General features: G+C 46.1%; 1 protein-coding gene across 1 annotated transcript in view; it reads right to left on the bottom strand.

Moving 5' to 3' along the window:
- notch3 (notch receptor 3) overlaps positions 1 to 19,187 on the bottom strand; it is a 57,209-nt gene that overhangs the window by 10,511 nt on the left and 27,511 nt on the right. Inside the window, exons 5-30 of the mRNA XM_062049911.1 lie at positions 18,395 to 18,517; positions 18,091 to 18,324; positions 16,575 to 16,730; positions 16,316 to 16,501; positions 13,399 to 13,512; positions 9,333 to 9,446; positions 8,273 to 8,506; positions 8,073 to 8,183; positions 7,807 to 7,999; positions 7,591 to 7,736; positions 7,272 to 7,505; positions 7,038 to 7,190; positions 6,728 to 6,956; positions 6,423 to 6,624; positions 6,189 to 6,345; positions 5,926 to 6,110; positions 5,729 to 5,861; positions 5,384 to 5,641; positions 4,203 to 4,312; positions 3,602 to 4,131; positions 2,676 to 3,002; positions 2,460 to 2,599; positions 2,154 to 2,382; positions 1,961 to 2,051; positions 1,719 to 1,887; positions 6 to 310 (exon numbers count right to left, since the gene is read on the bottom strand). Of these exons, the coding sequence (XP_061905895.1) occupies positions 6 to 310; positions 1,719 to 1,887; positions 1,961 to 2,051; positions 2,154 to 2,382; positions 2,460 to 2,599; positions 2,676 to 3,002; positions 3,602 to 4,131; positions 4,203 to 4,312; positions 5,384 to 5,641; positions 5,729 to 5,861; positions 5,926 to 6,110; positions 6,189 to 6,345; positions 6,423 to 6,624; positions 6,728 to 6,956; positions 7,038 to 7,190; positions 7,272 to 7,505; positions 7,591 to 7,736; positions 7,807 to 7,999; positions 8,073 to 8,183; positions 8,273 to 8,506; positions 9,333 to 9,446; positions 13,399 to 13,512; positions 16,316 to 16,501; positions 16,575 to 16,730; positions 18,091 to 18,324; positions 18,395 to 18,517 (5,063 nt within the window). The remainder of the gene's footprint in view (positions 1 to 5; positions 311 to 1,718; positions 1,888 to 1,960; positions 2,052 to 2,153; positions 2,383 to 2,459; positions 2,600 to 2,675; positions 3,003 to 3,601; positions 4,132 to 4,202; positions 4,313 to 5,383; positions 5,642 to 5,728; positions 5,862 to 5,925; positions 6,111 to 6,188; positions 6,346 to 6,422; positions 6,625 to 6,727; positions 6,957 to 7,037; positions 7,191 to 7,271; positions 7,506 to 7,590; positions 7,737 to 7,806; positions 8,000 to 8,072; positions 8,184 to 8,272; positions 8,507 to 9,332; positions 9,447 to 13,398; positions 13,513 to 16,315; positions 16,502 to 16,574; positions 16,731 to 18,090; positions 18,325 to 18,394; positions 18,518 to 19,187) is intronic.

The following is a 19,187-nucleotide window of genomic DNA, read 5'->3' as shown; positions in this document are numbered from 1 at the left end:
TTTACCTGGAATACCCCTTGTGCATCCGCCGCCACTGCGGCGTGCAGAGGCGTGCGCCCAGTGTTGTCCTGAGCATTGGCGTCCGCTCCGGCGTCCAAAAGTCTCTTGGCGGCGTCGGCGCGGGCGTACCGGGCTGCCAGGTGAAGCGCCGTCTCGCCCGTGCGGTCCGTCTGAGCGGCGAGGGATGCGCCCTGGTAAATGAGGTCGGAGATGATGTTGGCCGAGCACTCCTCGCTCTCTTCCTCCTCGGCCACCTCTGACTCCAGGCCGCCTCCGCAGAACGATGCCAGCATTAGTGGTGTAAAACCATCTAGTTAAAAAAAAAAAAAAATCAATCAAGGTTATGACCAAGCTGGACATAAAGTGTGCAAAATGTACATCCATCTTCTTCCGCTTATCCGAGGTCGGGTCGCGGGGGCAGTAGCCTAAGCAGCGAAACCCAGACTTCCCTCTCCCCAGCCACTTCGTCCAGCTCTTCCCGGGGGATCCCGAGGCGTTCCCAGGCCAGCCGGGAGACATAGTCTTCCCAACGTGTCCTGGGTCTTCCCCGTGGCCTCCTACCGGTCGGACGTGCCCTAAACACCTCTCTAGGGAGGCGTTCGGGTGGCATCCTGAGCAGATGCCCGAACCACCTCATCTGGCTCCACTCCATGTGGAGGAACAACGGCTTTACTTTGAGCTTGGCAGAGCTTCTTACCCTATCTCTAAGGGAGAGCCCCGCCACCCGGCGGAGGAAACTCATTTGGGCCGCTTGTACCCGTGATATTGTCCTTTCGGTCATAACCCAAAGCTCATGACCATAGGTGAGGATGGGAACGTAGATCGACCGGTAAATTGAGAGCTTTGCCTTCCTGCTCAGCTCCTTCTTCACCACAACGGATCGATACAGCGTCCGCATTACTGAAGACGCCGAACCGATCCGCTTGTCGTCCTCACGATCCACTCTCCCCTCACTCGTGAACAAGACTCCGAGGTACTTACATATTTAAAACATGTCAGGTTGTTGACTACACGCCAGAGCAACAGGTAGCGCTATAGCACCAGATTGTGAGGAAGCTTGGACTAATTACAAGCTTTTTCTGGAGAAAGCTACAGAAACCAAAAAAATGGGTATAACTAATACGTATAATATGAAAACAGAGTCAGGTCGGGCTTATACCGCCACGGGTAAGATGTACCCCCGTGCTACCTGCCGCATTCGGGCAGATGGGGCTCGTAAACCTGGTAAGGCAGCCCAACTAGGAGAAGGAAATCTCCAATCTCAAAACCACCGCTGTCTAGCGGTCAACCCACTCAAGGGTAAGGCTAAGGGAGTAAACCCCGACAGAAAATCGGGAGTCCCGAAGGCGGTTTGACATTGTGGCGTCGCTGGTGCCAAGCTGTATCGATACTCGTCGCTCCCTTCGATAGATCCACCGTCCTTTGCCCTCCATAGTTCCATGCCCAGGTCATGTAGATCCACTAGCATCTACCCCATCATCTCCCAAGACGGAAGGATGCCGACGATATGAAAATACATAAACTAGCAAATACTGTGTAATGAAAATAGAAATAATGATCACTATCAGTTATGAATAGGTGCTTTCTTGGCTCGCAGGACAGTTTTATATATTGTTTATACTGTTGCTCCATAGATCATTTTTTTCATGACCTAAAACACGTGATTAATTTAAACGATATAACACATATGATTAGAAAAAAAACCCAAAACTACCAACCTGGGCCTCGGACGTTAACATCCATGCAGTCGCTTTCAAACTCCCCTTGAGGTGGTGTGAGCGCCATGGTGGGTGGGACGCGGATGTCCGCTGCAGCCAGATGATGCTGCGTCCACTGCCGGCTGTCCACCGCGTCTTCACCCTCTGATAGAATGCTCGGCTCCTCCATCTATTGCAGAGTCAGAGAAGTTAGTCGTCTGACCTAACTCTTGAACGTGTGACGCACAGTAGATCCCATTAACCTTTAGTCTTTTGGGCTCTGGACAGTCTGCGTCCATCCACTGGTCACTGTGATCTCCTAGCAGAGATTCCTCAACGGTTTTGGGCATATGTCTGTTGGTGACGATGATAAACATGAACAACTGAGACTGAATGAACCCCAGATATGCATGTTTATGCCCCTTAGTGGAGGTAAGCGGTATTGGGGACACGTACTTCATTCCTAGAGCATCCTGGCCCACTGGCTCCCGCCTGTTCTTGTTGCTGCTCGGCTCCTTTTTGGGGAAGAAGCCTTCGGGGAACCAAAGGGTGCTGTGCTCCCTCTTTCGACGGGAAATCAACATGCCGATCACCATGATGACCAGCAGGAAGAGCGAGGTGATCCCGACCAGCATCAGCTTGCCCCACTGAGGAATGGGGTCAGGGTCGACTGGGATCCTTTCACCTGTGGGGACAAAACAATGGCAATTGCAGATATGTTCCTTGTAGTTCTTTCTGATATCCTTAAGTATATCTACTCACCTCGGACTTCTTTGAGAGGATATGGGAAGCGGAGCATTTCCACAGCCGACAGCGCTCCGAGGTAGTCTGCAGCGCTTTCAGGGGACGGGAAGCAGTCATCAGTGCACAAGCGGTTGTCTATTTCCAAGTACACGATGGAGCTGCGGGAGTCAAGACACGTGTTAAAGGTCTGAAGTAGAAGCCAACATCTGTTCTTCATCCGCACACACAACTGACCCAATGATCTCCTGCTGGGGCTGCAGCTCGCGCTTCAAGCGCGCCTCCCGCCGGGTGTAAGGACGAATCATGGCTTCTCCGTTGTGGTCCAGGCGGAAACGCAGTGTTGTGTGAAGGATGGCGCTCAACTTGAGCAAGAACGCCGTGCTGGTGCGGAGGAGCTCCTCAGGAGGCAGAAGGACCACCAGAACCAAAGCCCCATCGACGATGTCTTCTGGAACCTTCTGGGCGCAGTCCAGCCCGTCCCAACCACACTCCTCTGTGTTGCATCCTTGGTCACACAGGCCGTCGGCGTAGTGGTCGATACAGTAGGTCTCATATATGGGACTAGAAAAACATTTGGGTTAGGTTATTATTTCAAATACAGAATACCAAAACTAATCTGATTCCTGACAGAAAAGATCAAACTCCAGATCAGATATAATTGATCAAAATGCATTCACATATCTTATGTCCATGCTTATCCACAATGATTCATATCCAATTTAGGATTAAAAAGGGGATCACGCTATCTTTAAGTCAAAGCAAGCAAACACATTTCATCCAATTTGGTTAATAACTAAAAATTAACCAGATTGAGACTGTAGTTCCAAATCAGGAATAAAAAGGTATTTATATTTCATTAATATTACAGCGAGAATCCAATGTTGATCTGATTCCTAGTTGAAATATCTGAACTGGATACAGCCTGGATCACGATTGCCATCTCAAATAAAACATTTTTAAAGTTATGCAAATTACAATGTAATTTATGTATTACAAAAACAATTTCAATCCAGATCATGAATGAAAAAAAAAATCCAATTTGTCCCTGTGTCAGATGCTGCCAGATCCAAAATGGCAACAGTTCAAATTTCAATACTGAAATGTCATCACTCCTTCTTAAATCAGTGGTAAACATTTTGAGTTATTGGACAAAAACTCACTTGCAAACTTTCTCCTTGGTTTTGCAGTCAAAGTTGTCATACAAACAATCCGCATTGTTGCACGATTCGTCACACTGGCTGTTGTTGAAGACCCGCCAGCAGCGGGGGTCCGCACACCGGGCCCAGGGGTTGACGGCCAGGGAGCAGTCGCCGCCGTCCCAACGGCAAGCCAATGTGCTGCACTCCTTGTCGCAAACGCCGTCGTTAGCTTTGCCGTGGCAGTCGGCCAGCGGGCATGAGAGCGTTGGGATCTCGTTGAGCCGGCCGCCCTGCTCGCAGCGTTTCCCTGTCCAGCCACTGGGACACTGGCAGTGGAAGAAAGGGAAGCCGGTCTCCTCGGTGCACAGTCCGCCATTGCGACAGGGTTGGGAAGAGCACCCTTCGTTGCTGCGGTGGGCGCACTGCGGCCCGCCGTAACCTGGCAGGCAGGTACAGCGGGCTCCCCGCGTGGTGAGGGCGCAGCTTCCCCCGTTGTAGCAAGACAGCTCCTGGCAGGACATGCTTCGTTCACAATTGGGACCAGTGTATCCCTGAAGACGACACATCATCCCATCAACAAACTGCATGAAGGCAATAAGAAATGAAGTGAATGTGGACTCACCAGCTGGCACGTGCACGTGTAGCCAACTGCAGAACTGGATGCAGAACACGCTCCTCCGTTTTGACACGGCTGAGATTCGCACGCACTGAACCTATTCTGACACCTTCGACCTGAAACACAAGTAGGAAAGAGCACAGACCTAAGCCAAGGAAACAGAGGGAATTTTTGCCTTTTTATATTGCAAGTTCATTTGAAAGAGGATCCAGTCCCCAATCACTCACAAGAAGAGAACAGATAAATTTTAGATTCCGGGGGATTACAAATAGTTTGGAGTGTTGAAGTGTTGTCAAAACGAAATGATCATTCACGCGTTCATTTTGTCTCGCATTGACTATTGCGATTCTCTTTTCACTCTTCTCAACAAGTCAACGCTAAAGAGACTTCAGACTGTACAAAATGCGACTGCCAGGCTTTTGACCCAGAACAGCCCATATCACCTCTGTTTTATCCAGTCTTCACTGGCTTCCAGTTAAATTTCGCATTGAGTTTAAGATTTTAGTCCTGACATTCTGTGCGTTGCATGGTGGAGCCCCTCAGTACATCACTGACTTGCTATGCCCCTACTCCTCAGAGCGCAGCCTCCGGTCTTCAGGCCAGGGTCTTTTAAAGATCCCAAAAACTCGTTTTAAAACCAGTGGAGACCTAGCATTCCAGGCTATAGCTCCCAGACTCTAGAACAATTTGCACCAGTCCCTCCGTGACCTTGACTGTTTTGAAACTTTTAAGAAACATTTGAAAACTTCTCTTTTTAGTAAAGCTTTTAGTTAATGCACCTTTTAACTATCCTTTTTAATCCACTGTGTATCCTTTTTCTGATGTTGCTCCTGTTGTTTTAAATTGAATTGTTGTTTTACTTTACCTGTGTTTTGTACAGCGCTTTGTGATTTTATCTGTGAAAAGCGCTTTATAAATAAAACGTACTTACTTACTGTTGATCCTATGTTCGTATTTCATTTAGGAGATTTGATGGGATTTGTCTTCCATTGTAAACTCTTGCAATTTGGATCTGATCTAGATTAAACATGATTTTACCGCCTGTGTTTGCATGAGTAACCTGGGAAGGCGCCCAACGTATAATCCTTGATATTTGCAGAGTAAGCTCTTGAACCAAAGAACAGACTCCAAGTGTGTGAGGCAACCGTCTGCCTCAACCAAGTCAGCTTGAAAGAAATTGATCTAACCTGTGAAGCCGGGCTTGCAGACACACTGGTAGTCATTGGGCAGCTGGACGCAGTCCAAACTGTTGGAGGGGCTGCACGGGCTGGACAGACACTCGTTGATGTCTCCCTCGCATCGTTCGCCAGTGAACCCGGGGGGACAATTGCAGCGGTATCCGCCCACCCTGTCCACGCAGGTGCCGTTGTTGAGACACTTGGGAGGGACACCGCGCAGTCTCAGGGGCGGGGCGCAGTCATCTTCGTTTATCTCACACAGAACGCCTTGAAGTGGACGATGGGGCAAGAGTTAATACTTGCTGTAGTAGGCAAGAAAGGTCTCTTTTTTTAAACAGCAACTTGCATGCGTACCCAGCGTGCCAGGTGGGCATGAGCAGATGTAATGTCCGACTAAATCGATGCATGTGCCTCCGTTCTGGCAAGGATGGGACTGACACTCATTGATCTCCAGCTCACAGTTCTGACCAGTAAAACCTGGCATACACTGAAATGACAGAAGACTATTAGTTACATTATCTAATAATTACAAGAGAGTCTCATTGACTCACGTCACACTGGTATCCTCCAACATATCCCCTGCAGGTGGCACCATTGCGACAGGGCTTGTCCTCGCAGTGGTCCACTTGGCTCTTGCAGTAGCTGCCGGTGTAGTCGCCGGGACACTTGCAGTAGTGTGTGTTGCCACTGTTGACGCAGTGTCCGCCGTGATGGCACAGCTCGTCTGTCTGGAGTCCTGGTGAGCGAGACAAAGGGCTGGAGTGACTTGTGTTTGACGCAGACAGAAGGCAGGGTAAAGTTTTCAAAAAGATACCTCTTTGGCGAGCTGCTGTCTCACAGGAGAGCCTGGGGATGTCACAGTAACGTCCAGACCAGCCATTAGAGCACTCGCAGACAAAAGACGAGTCTTTTTGACGACAGCGTCCTGCGTTCTGGCAGGGAGAGGAGCGTCTGCACCAGTCGACTGGTGTCTGGCAGCAAAGGATGGAAGCAGACGTTAGATTAGATACTTAGCTTACATAACTTTCATGTTTTTTTAAACACGTACTTGACAACGGGTGCCAGCGTAGCCTTTTGGGCAGGTGCAACGGAAGGACTCCAAGGCGTCTTGACAGATACCTCCGTTAAGGCAAGGTTGAGAGTCACATTCGTTGACCTCGTACTGGCAGTGAGAACCGGTGAAGCCAGAGCGGCAGGAGCAGGAGTAGCCATTGACTTTGTCTGTGCATGTTCCTCCATTGAAGCAAGAGCTGTGGATGTGAAAATAACTCAACCTTACTTAGGATTACAGTTAGGTTTAGGGGTATTTTAAAAAGACCAGTTATTGGGTATGCCTGCACAAATACCACGCACCTTTCCGTGCAATCCGGTATGTTGGTTTCACAGTGGATGCCAGTGAAGCCGGGCCTACAGGTGCAAGTATAAGAGTTCACATAGTCTGTGCACGTGCCTCCATTTTTGCAGGGCAAACTCTGGCATTCGTTGATCTCCAGAGCACAGCGCGGCCCGGTGAAGCCCGGCAGGCAGCTACAGTGGAAGGAGTTAATGCCATCTGTACAGGAGCCTCCGCTTAGGCATGGATCTGTTTTCACAAAGCAAGAAGAATAAGGAAAGGTACATGTGCCTGGCAATAAACAAAGCTGTCATTCTTGTGGCCACTCACTTGGGGAGCAGTCATTAGTGTCTGTTTCACATGTGGGTCCAGTGAAGCCCGGTCTGCAGGAGCACACAAAAGACCCAAGTGTGTTGGAGCAAGTCCCGCGGTTTTTGCAGGGATTTGCGAGGCATTCGTTCACATCTCTGTTGCACAGCTGCCCTGCAGACGCCAAAAACGAGTCACCGTTACATCTAAACCCATGACTGTGAAGACTTCCTGTTGGATCCTTGTGGTGCTAACCTTGCCAACCGGGCTGGCAGTTGCACTGATAGCCCATGTAGTCTGGAGTGTGGGTGCAGACCGCCTGATTTGCGCAAGGGTTTGGCGAGCAAGGGGTCAGCACTTCGGCGCAAGTTGGTCCACTGTAGGGAAGCTCGCACAGACAAGTGAAACTCGCCACCCCGTCTACACAAGTACCCTTGTTCAGGCAAGGGCTGGACGCACACTCGTTGATGTTCACCTGGCATAGGTTACCTGTCCGAAGAACAAACACCCCGATCAGATACTTTCAAGATTCATGAATAAACATAGGCGTGTACTGTGTACCACCATGGCTAACCTCTGAAGCCCTGGCGACACTTGCAAGTGAAGCCATTGAGCTGATCAATGCAGGTGCCGGCGTTTTGGCACGGGCTTGGCAAGCAGTCGTTCCTGTCGAGGTCGCAGTTTTTTCCCACCCACCCTGGCTCGCAGTCACAGCGGTAACTGTAAAGACACAAGAAAAATCCGTAAGACAAACAGCAAGCCCGTGCAAGTGAAACTCCGGCGTGCATACCCGTTGATGTCGTCCCTGCACGAGCCATGGACGCAGGGGCTGCTGCCACACTCGTCCACCTGCGAGTAACAATACGGGGGCTTGAACCCCTGCGGGCACTGGCAGTGGAATCCATTCTCTTCATCCACACATGTGCCTCCATTCCGGCAGGGGCTTGATGTGCACTCATCTATCTCCACATTACACTTTGAACCTGATAAGAAGACACGTTTGAAGAGTCTGTGTGCTCTTAAATATGTTCATTCCATAGTTTTAGAACTACATACCAGTAAAGCCAGGCTTGCAGACGCAGTCGTAGCGATTGATGCCATCTTTACAGATGCCATAGTCACATGGGTTACTGGCGCAGTCGTCAAAGTTGATCTCACAATTGGTACCTGCGTGGAAGCCAGAAAGATTTTCCCAACATGAGAGGACTGCCTCAAATGTGATGCTTAGTGATGAAGCTACAGAGGCATCTTATTACCTGATGTTCCGTGCTGGCACTGGCAGATGTACTTATTGACCAGGTCCACACACTTGCCTCCATTCTGGCAGGGGTTGCTGTGGCACTCGTTGAGCTGGTTCTCGCAGCGGTAGCCCGTGTAGCCGGCGTCGCAGTTGCACGTGTAGCTGGCAATGCCGTCGATGCAGGTGCCGTGGTGGCACGGGTCTGGCTGGCAGTTGTTGGTGTTGCTTTCGCAGAGTGTGCCCTCGTATCCTAAAATTAGAAATTATTCTCCAAATTATCGTCTTGTCATTTTTTTTTTAGGTTGAGTGCATAAATGAGTCATTTTAAGAAACGTTTATCCCCTCGTTCCCCTGCGTTGGTCTTCTAAAAAAGCCGCTCCAAGCATGGGTCGCTGTGGTTTCCATGCCAACGGGTGTAAGACAATTGTTAGTTTGTTTGGTATGTGTATGGTGCGCTGCTGAGTTGGGCAAAGCAATAAAGAAAAAGTCCTACACAAGACCTCCCTAACCACCCCGGGTCTGCTTTTGTTCTCGGTGGCGGAGGGAACAATGGTCTGCACCACGTCAAACAGAGCCACTTCACCCTGCAGAGCAGTTTGGGGGGGGGGTTACAAACACAGGGAATACCAAGCAGCTGGCATTTGAAACAATGAAGCAGACTCCTTCATACAGGCCCAACTAAAAGGCTTCATATCAATACACAGTTAATAAACCATTTAACACACTATTCTGTGACTAAATGTATTTGGGTGTGTTCTGATAAAACCGCAGATGTAAAGGAATGAGGGCGAGGGGACACCATAAGGTAGTGGACATGTGTGTGTAGGGGGGCGTTGAGCAGATGAACAAATGAACAGATGTCGGGGTGATGACCAAGGTTCTTTTCTTGGCAAATGCTGGTCTTTAGTGACCCCGTGATCATAAGTGGGACACAGGTTGGGGGACAGAGGGGGATTAGGGGCCTCAAGTCAGTTTGCTGGGCCCCGCAGCCTTGCAGAGACATAGGTGAATCCTCACAAGAAAAAAACAAAACACTCTTAACAATTAACATCCCTTCTCTCCTCAGGTATCCTCACCTTCAGCACAGCGGCACTCGAAGCCATTGGGCCGGTCGTAGCACTTGGCTCCGTTCTGGCAGGGGGTGCTGGCGCACTCGTCGATGTCGATCTGACACATGGTGCCCGTGAAGCCTGGGACAGTCAAACACAGAGGCGACAGGTCATGGAGGAGGTCTAGTGGATCAGGTCAGAGGGCACTTTTTTTTTTTTCTCTTCTTGAAGGGCCAAAGGTCTTTGGCCTGGTCATCGTGGAGATGTCTGGCTCAGACTGGTTAAGGAAGTGTCATCTGTGCACTTGCGCCGCCATGCAAAAATCCCATGACCTTGGTGGCGTTTCAAGGTCATGCAATGGCGCTAACACAAAGTGCAGCTACCAAGAAATATAAATTATTCTGCAACATATAGTCTGTTTTCGAGTGAGCTAACTCAGTCGCTATACACACACGGGTGAATATTAGTCAATGACGCCTGTGTTTCTGTTATTGGTGGCACTTTTATTCAACTCCAAAGTTTGTCGACTTGACTGAAAAGTTACCGTTCACCTTACTGAGCTTTTTAGATTAGATTTAGATTTATTGGTCCCCATTGAGGAAATTCATTTTCACTGCCATACATTTGAACAATAGACATTACACATCATGAAACAAAAATAACAAAAAGACATCATACATGACCAAAACACCCACGGTAACTTTAACGTGTTTAGTCCGATTAACACCAAATTTGGTACAGCTCTTTAGGTCACTGTTTTACCATAGGGCGAGCCCCATTGTTGGGTCACCAAAAATAAAAAAAATATCTGTTTCTCAGCTTTTGTAATGATAATCTCAAAAAAACAGAGGTAGTCTGGAAGTTTCTTAAGCGCAGAAATTATGACTAAACAGATAAAGCTGTATTTTAATTTGCACTTTAATTTTATTGACAGTTTATTAACGAAAAATATCTACTGCAATTATTTAATATTATTTTAGTTCCAATTTTGCGGTATATTTGATTAGTATTTATTTTTGTAATCAGCCTGATAGGTTTCATATCATTGGACAAGGCTTATCCTGTTCAAATGCAAGTAGGTTAGATATAATTGTTGAATACGATTAAAATCAAAGCTAAGATTACTAATTCAGTGTCAATATTTGAGTGGGCCGCGGGCCCCTCTTGTGGGAAAAGTTAAGAACCTCTGCTTAAGGGGACCGACAAGTAGAATTGGTTGAAAAGGCCAAAAAATGTCGGGCTGCATTTGAAAGATTCTAAAACTTGTAATATCTGTTATCAGAATCTTCTGGCACCAACTCACGAGCATTACCAAGACCAACAATTGTGATTACATGAAGTAACAGGACTTTCTTTAAAAAGCTTGAGAAACTGCACAGCCTTGAAATCGGTGGGCAAAGTGCCGAGACGATGAGGGGAGGCTGAATCGCTGCATCGGTAGCACGCTGCTCCCTTGATTAACAATGTGTGTTGCCGCTGATGGGGGGTGTTGGGAGAGGAGACAGTGGGATTGTTTTCTCGTCCTCCCCCTTCCTACATCAACTTTGCCGGCTCAATAGCTAGATGGGGAAGCACAGGGGAGGAAGAGGGTCGGAGGGGGGGGGAAGACGTCTGTCCCAGATGTAAATTGTGGACCTGGAAAAGAATCTCATTAGCAAGACTGCTGTTCCCCCCCACCCCACAGCACCGACTACCAGGGAAGTTTTGAGGGAGACTGCTGTCCCTTCTACATTCCAAAAGGGAGGGGGTACGGGGGTCACAATGGTGTCTTTGTTTAGGCATGAGGATAGGCAGCCTTTCGTGCCTGTCTTTTTTTTCAAAATATGTAAGTCTCTTTGATTCTGGTGACATGTCATATCCACACAAACATGGATAGTTTAAATGTACAGTACACATTTTATCGGTTTGGTCCTCCTTTTACTTCTTTATTTAAAATACACATATTAATAAACATATGTAAATATGGCAAATTTTAGCCAAGGGCTAATTTCCGCTCATAGTCCCAAGAGAGTCCCAACAGACTCAAGAACAGGTTTTTCCCTAAAGCCATAACCATAGTGAACTCTCATAGGCACTGGTTTTATAGTTTAGCACCTCTCTGTGTGCAGTTTTTACTTTCCACCCACAGTCTGAATGCTACGGAGCCCCTAAAGGGACATGGGGGAAATTTTTTTTAAAATAATTTGTATTTATTTATTTATTTTTTAAGGCATGTATCTCCTGCGCACGAGAAACTTTCTCGTGCGCACAAGATACATGTCTAAAAAATAAAAAATAAAATTATACATTTATTTTTTTATAACCTTCTAAAAAGTTTCTCTTGCGCACAAGATACAAGTCTAAAAAAAATTAAAAAAAATATCAAAAAAGAAATTTCCCCCATGTCCCTTTAGAGGCTCCGTAGAATGCTTCTGTATATATGTAGAATAATATTTAAACAACAAATTCCAAACATTCGTTCTCCGGACCGGACTGTGCACCTTACCTCCTTTTGCACTATTTTTCTTTTCTTTACTTCCTATGTTTTGCATATTTGTAGACGGTCGCACTGATACTGGAGTTGCTTTTAATCTCATTGTCGTGTATAGTGACAATAAAAGGCATTATTCTATTCTATTCAAGACAGATTGATGTACAAGTACGTTCAAATGATAACATTAACAAGAAAAACACAATTTTACGTGAACTACCGCCAGAAAATGGATTTTTGCCAACTTGTCGCCTTGATATCGTTTTTTTCTTCTTCAGTATTTTAACATTGTTTTTATTGCTTAGATTTTACAGACCATTAAATGTACGTGGTGGTCTAGAATGGGTTCTAGGCGCCATTTAGCAATTCTCCAAGAAAAAATGCCCTATGCTTGGTTTTTTTTTCAGCTGTACAAATCCCAAAAAGGTTAAACGTTTCTTCAGAGTTCCTCGACTGGTCATCAAAAAGGGCGGAAGTAGTCCCAAGATTTTACGAAAGACTCCTGTCCAAAGTTTGCAGTGATCACTTTGGTAAACGTTTGTTTAAAATGCTTTTAACGGTTACTATTTCCCATTCAGGTATTATCTCGATGTTATTTGAATTAAACACGTTTGCTACCGAGTGTTTCGAAAAGCACCTATTCGGCGAGTCTAAAAGGAAGAAAATGTGAGCAAAATCTAAAAGACTTAAGTTTTTACCTAAGGCAACATTCATAAATGAAGTTTTAGCACATACTCAATGTTGACATCTGTAGTTATATTTTGATAAACAATCATTAATGAATCTTTCAGCACATACTCAATGTTGACATCTGTAGTTATATTTTGATAAAGACGGGGAACAGCAACAAACATGACTGGAGACGCGAAGTTGAATCCTGAAATACAACCTTACCTGAGCAAAAACGATGTGTATTCATCCGGGAGAGTCTTGATACCAATTTCCTTGACCCAACCACACACCAAGAAGTTGTAGACCTCCATGCTTTTCCAAGTTTTCATCGGTTTTGTCGTATAAAATGGTGTCTGGAGCACAATAGTTCCATATGTCTGGGAAGGCGACCGACCTATAACCCTTAATAACGCTTGACAAATCTTTTTAGTATAGGGATAGATTCTATTGTATAGTTTGCATTTTTGCTCGTATCTGCTTTTTGCAGGAAGATTTAAGCTTCTTTTGTACTGAAATAGTTTGCGTACTGCTTGGCTGGGTTGACCACCACTGGTTTTAACCTCCGGGAAACGGTCTCGTGTCGGAATACAAGCAATTGTGTCTTCCCTAGAAGTGATTTTCATTGCATGTCTACAGAAAACAAACTCTGGAAAACTGCAGCCAGGAGAACTTTGTCTAAATTTAATTTGAGGTATTTTTATGTTTTGGCTAATTTCGAACTGGAACACTTTTTGTGTCCATTTTAAAGTGCAGGAATAACTTCATTGTTACTTCGCCAAAGACGGTTTCCAAGCATTGGTTGAAGTTGTCTTTCAGTTATTGCTACAGTGCCACCTGTTGGTCTGGCAAGCTTGCAAACATGTGCATTCTTGTAGACATGTTTGCTTTTTAGTGGGGAGCAAAAATGTGTTAAAATAGCATGCATGTGCACATTTAAGTCACTGGCCTTACCAGGTTGGCAGGTGCATGAAAAGCCGTTGACCATGTCCCGACAGATGCCGTCATTTACACACGGGTTACTCTCACAGTCGTCGATGTCGTTCTCGCAGTAAGTCCCCATGTAGCCTGGAAGACAAGAGTTTGAGGACATATTTACATAAACATGTATTGGTGTACTTGTACCAATGGAAATGGTTTTCTCGGGGGGACCTCACTGAAACTCCTGAACTGAAATCCTAACATGTTACTAAGTCTGTGGAGCATTGCCACGCCCTGGGTCAGCATCCCATTCACCAGATGCATGTTACAGGGTTCGTACGGATACTTAAAAACCTAAAAATGCTCGGATTTTAATGTGTTTTCAAGGTTTGAAAAATGCTTGAATTTTGGATGCGGGGGCACCTCACTGAAACTCCTGAACCGAAATCCTAACATGTTACTAAGTCTGTGGAGCATTGCCACGCCCTGGGTCAGCATCCCATTCACCAGATACATGTTACAGGGTTGGTACGGATACTTAAAAACCTTGAAAATGCTTGGATTTTAATGTGTTTTCAAGGTTTGAAAAATGCTTGAAATTTGGATGCGGGGGGACCTCACTGAAACTCCTGAACCGAAATCCTAACATGTTACTAAGTCTGTGGAGCATTGCCACGCCCTGGGTCAGCATCCCATTCACCACATGCATGTTACAGGGTTGGTACGGGTGCTTAAAAACCTTGAAAATGCTTAGATTTTAATGTGTTTTCAAGGTTTGAAAAATGCTTGAATTTTGGATGCGGGTGGACCTCACTGAAACTCCTGAACTGAAATCCTGACATGTTACTAAGTCTGTGGAGCATTGCCACGCCCTGGGTCAGCATCCCATTCACCAGATGCATGTTACAGGGTTGGTACGGGTGCTTAAAAACCTTGAAAATGCTTAGATTTTAATGTTGTGTTTTCGAGGTTTGAAAAATGCTTGAATTTTGGGTGAAGTGCTTGGAAATGTTCATCATATTTCTGACTCAATAGGCTAATTTATAAAATGGAAAAAAATAAAATAAGTTTCCTTAAAAATGAAAGCTACACGCTTGATCTTACATTAGCCCTTACATTAGGTTGTTGTCATGTATATACGACTCTGTGTCGCCCCCAAGAGGACAGTGGTGCATCATGCCGGGAGGTTGTCGTTTTAATGAACATTGGATGGAAATGATTAGTCTATTATTGTGAAGGTCATGTCATTTGTAACCTTTTTCACAACTTAGAGCTGAGTTAATATGAATGATTTTGTAGTTTTTACACAACATGGTTGTATGCATTCCTTGCTCTATTATTTTCGTTGTCTACTTAACTTGTCTGGCTACCTCAGTGAAAGCAAAAAAAGTTAACTTTTGTCTTTTTGTTCATTTGTTATCACAGTTATTAGGCCAGATGTGCTTAATGACAGGTGACTGAGGTGAAACAAACTAAATATTTTCCTTTTAATTTATCATCCTTCTATTAATGTGGAACAGTTTTGTAAATAAATGAGTGAAATTGACATTTTGAGGGTGCGTGTATTTATATCACGTATACAAGCACAAATACGGTGTGAATCAATCCGTGCTTGTTCTATGTCATTGAGTGCTGTAAGTAAGAAAAAGAACAAGAAATGTGAAAAACAACACAAACGGAGACACGTTTGCAAACACCAATGACATTGAATAGTCACACCGCTTCATTTTCTATGCCCCATTCAGTTCATGATAACTGCTGCTTCAATGTTAGGCTTAGGTTTTTAGCAGATTTTCCCTATTTTTCCTACAGACGGCATTTGGTGACCTCAAACAACAAGGCTATGGATTGATTCACACCGGTTTTCGCCTTTTGAAGGGTACTGGGAAAAAATGGAAAATTGACCTTGAAAGTCCTTAAAAAGTGCTTGAATTTGGCCGTGGAAAAGTTCAAAGTTAAAGTACCAATGATTGTCACACACACACTAGGTGTGGCGAAATTATTCTCTGCATCTGACCCATCACCCTTGATCACCCCCTGGGAGGTGAGGGGAGCAGTGGGCAGCAGCGGTGGCCGCGCCCGGGAATTATTTTTGGTGATTTAACCCCCAATTGCAACCCTTGATGCTGAGTGCCAAGCAGGGAGGTAATGGGTCCCATTTTTATAGTCTTTGGTACGACTCCGCCGGGGTTTGAACTCACAACCTACCGATCTCAGGGCGGACACTCTAACCACTAGGCCACTGAGTAGGTTATTTATTAGTTTTGCAGTACACAACTGGACCTGTTCATCACTCTACTGCGCAGTGCATGCGCTACCTCTCACTCTGTGTACGAACCCTGAAGTTCTACGTTCCCTGTTTGCAAACTATGGTGAAGCCGAGTGCGGAGCGGAGCGCTGCCCCTGGGGGGCGGCTAGCGTGGAATCCCAAATCGGCGGCTGCGCATGTGCTTTGCCAGGCTGGCGGATGATGATGATGATGATGATGATGAGGAGGCGGTGGGCGAAGAGGAAGGGCCTGTCTCTGGAAATCAAAAAAAGGGGGGACGATGCAGGGGGGGAGAGGCTCTGGGAAAAGGCCTCCTTTCCCTCTCTGTGTGTATGAGGGTGCAAAGTGGAGCATAGAGGGGCCCTATTGTTCCGCTCCATTCCCACCACTCGACAACTCATTACTATTCACAGCACACCGCTCCCCCTAACTGCTCGCCCTCTCACATCCACTCCTATAGAGCTCACTCCCAACTCTAATTTGTATAGTTCTCAAAACCCTGGGATGCATGTAGGACCGTGCGTGAGAGTTTCACTGTGTTTTTGTCACAGAAAGTCCAACCATCACTTTTGTCCACACTAATACCCTGTCTGGCTGTACAGTGCCCCACAACAGCAATGGGATTCCATTACATAATAGCCCACTCTAAATAATTCCCCCTTAGCTGAAAGGTCTTGATACCTGGCATGCAAATGCAGGTGAACTCTCCGATGCGGTCCAGGCAAGTGGCATCGTTCTGGCAAGGCATGGAGAGGCATTCATTGATGTCGATCTCACAACGTGGGCCCGCGTACCCCCGGCCGCACTGACACTGGAAGGAGCCCTCTGTGTTTACGCACTTCCCGAAGTGTTCACATGGGTTCGCACCTGCAGGATCAGAGAGAAATGAGTTGGTGATAAACGAACATATATGTTGACAAAGAACAAGCGGCAGACATACCAATGGAGCATTCGTCCATGTCCTGGTTACAAGCACCTCCCACAAAGCCGGCAGGACAGGTGCAGATGGCACGGCCGTTAAGGGGGTTGGTATCGCACACGGCCCCCTCGTTGCAAGGATTGCTCACACATGCATCCTCGAGGTGGCACAGCAAACCTTATGGAAAGAGAAAGATTGTCCTTATTGCATTGTTTAGGGGTTGGGATAGACCATGAGTCTGCCGTAAATCTTAATTCCTCATCTGTCCAAGACATTTAGGACAATTCTTTGACAGTTTGGGGAGTGCTCAAGTGCACAAATCCAGCTCTGCAACAGCTTTGAACGAAAACCCATCCTACATAACGTAATGAACTGGCTAAAATGTTCAAATAATTGAATTAAACCTTTTCAGAATTTCACATACTTTAGGTGTAATTGCTTGGGTTTACATGACGTCATGTCCGGCTCATTGGATATGCGTGGTGGTCAAGCCGGCGTCTGTTCCCACTGGGTACTAGGTGCCATTTAGCCTTTCTCGAAGAAAAATGCCCATGCTTGTGTTGTTTTTAAGTGTACAAATTGTTCAAATCGCGAAAAGGATAAACATTTCTTCAGAGTTCCTCGAGAGGTAATCTGGAAGGGCGGAAGAGAGCAAGATTTGACCAAAGACGACGAGAAAATGGGCACGCACTCCAGATCAAGGGAGCCGAGTCGAAGAACGCGCGAGTTTGCAGTGATCACTGGTACTATCTGGATATTATCCATATATTATCTTGTTTCGGAGATCCTAAAACACCTTTTTGCTACGAGTGTTATCTAACGCACCAACTTGGCGAGTCTAAATAAAATAAAGCAAATGTGAGCAAACCCTAAAAGAGTTAAGCTTTTACCAAAGGCGGCAATCATAAATGAAACATTCAAGCACATACACAACGTTGAGATCTAATGTTATATTTTGATAGAGATGAGGAAAACCCCGCATACTCGTAAACAGTGCGTGGTTGTAGATGCGAAGTTAAATCATGAAATGCAACCTTACCCGAGCTAAAATGTTGCATGACTTATCCGGGAGAGTCTTGATACCAATTTCCTTGACAAAGAAGTTGTAGACCTCCATGCTTTTCCAAGAATTTATCTGTTTTGTCGTGTAGAATGGCGTCTGGAGCACAACAGTTCGATATGTCTAAAAACGCGACCGATGTTTAATCCTTTATCACTCAACAAATCTTTTTTTGATAAAGTATAGGCATCTATTCCACTGGATAGTTTGGTTTTTCACTTGTATCTGCTTTTTGCAGGAAGATTTAAGCCTATTTTGTTCTCAGATAGTTTGCGCGCTACTTGCTATACCGCAGCCATCTTGGCTTGGTTGACCACCACTGTTTTTTTTACCAACGGGAAGAAGTCATGTGACGGAATACAAGCAATACCCAGGTGTCCCAATATATTTGTCATTATAGTGTAGTTAATGAAGGCCTCAAAGGTATGCTTCCACTAAAAAAAACATGCATGCAGGTTCTTAAGACCGTTCACTTACCCGTCTTGCCGACAGGACACTCGCAAAAGAAGGAAGCAACTCGGTCATGGCAGGTGGCGCCGTTGAAGCACACGGCTATGGCGCAGTCGTCGATGTTCTCGCTGCAGTCGTCGCCTGTCCAGCCGTTAACGCAGACGCACGTGTGGCCCCCGATGGTGTTGAAGCAAGTCCCCCCGTTGTGGCAGGCGTTTGGTTGCATTAGACACTCGTTGACATCCTCAGCGCAGTATTGCCCTGGTGAGGTGCTGGCATGTTAGTCGACTCATTCATAAGTGAAACATACTTTAAACATGATGTGTCGTACCTGTCCATTCAGGTGGACACTGGCAGTTGTATGTGTTGACTCCATCCACGCAAATCCCTCCATTCATACACTTGTGGCCAGGACAGTCATCCACATTATTTTCACAGTTGTGTCCCTGAAAACCTGAGACAGATGCAAAGAAACGGGTTATGAGAAACAAACGCATAAAACGCTCATAACCTCATGGCACGTTTCCCACAGTAGTAGTGGTGTGAGGCAGTAAAAAGGTTGAGAGGGTGTCTTGACTGTTTACATCCTCTCTTGATGGTTCCCACGCGACGCCGGCATCAGCCACGATGGCTCGTTCAGAGGTTTTTGCGCTCCCCGCTGTGTTTGCTTGTTTTATAATCTTTTAGTTTCAATGACTTCCTTTCTGGCAAGAGATATTTCCTGCCGGCTCCCTAGTGGCAAGCCAGAAGGGTCCATTAAGTGAATTCCTCCTGTTGCGAGTATAGTGGAGCAGAGCGCGTATGCAGGAGTAAGGGAGGGCAGCCTCCTCCAACTTCTCCCACCATCCCATTTCTCATCGGGGGGATATTAATAGCAGACAGGAAGTTGACCTGTGACGGAGGAGAAAATCCCAGCATCGGAGCTGTGAACTACGTCATCAGCCTGGGAAGAATCAGTTCAGCTCTGGGAAAACAGTGGGCTTGCACTATGTGATAGTGATGGTTTGCATGTGTGCAGGGGCATGTTTCTCCCAGTAGGGACAGTTCATTTGGTCTGACACAATATGGTTAGTTTCCCTGGAGCATCAGCTACGCAAATAGCGTGATATTCTAGCAAAACCAAA

This window comes from Entelurus aequoreus, linkage group LG06 (genome assembly GCF_033978785.1).
Source record: "Entelurus aequoreus isolate RoL-2023_Sb linkage group LG06, RoL_Eaeq_v1.1, whole genome shotgun sequence".
NCBI lineage: Eukaryota > Metazoa > Chordata > Actinopteri > Syngnathiformes > Syngnathidae > Entelurus > Entelurus aequoreus.
The sequence above is the reverse complement of the archived record's forward strand: the minus strand, read 5'-3'. Positions and strand labels throughout refer to the sequence as shown.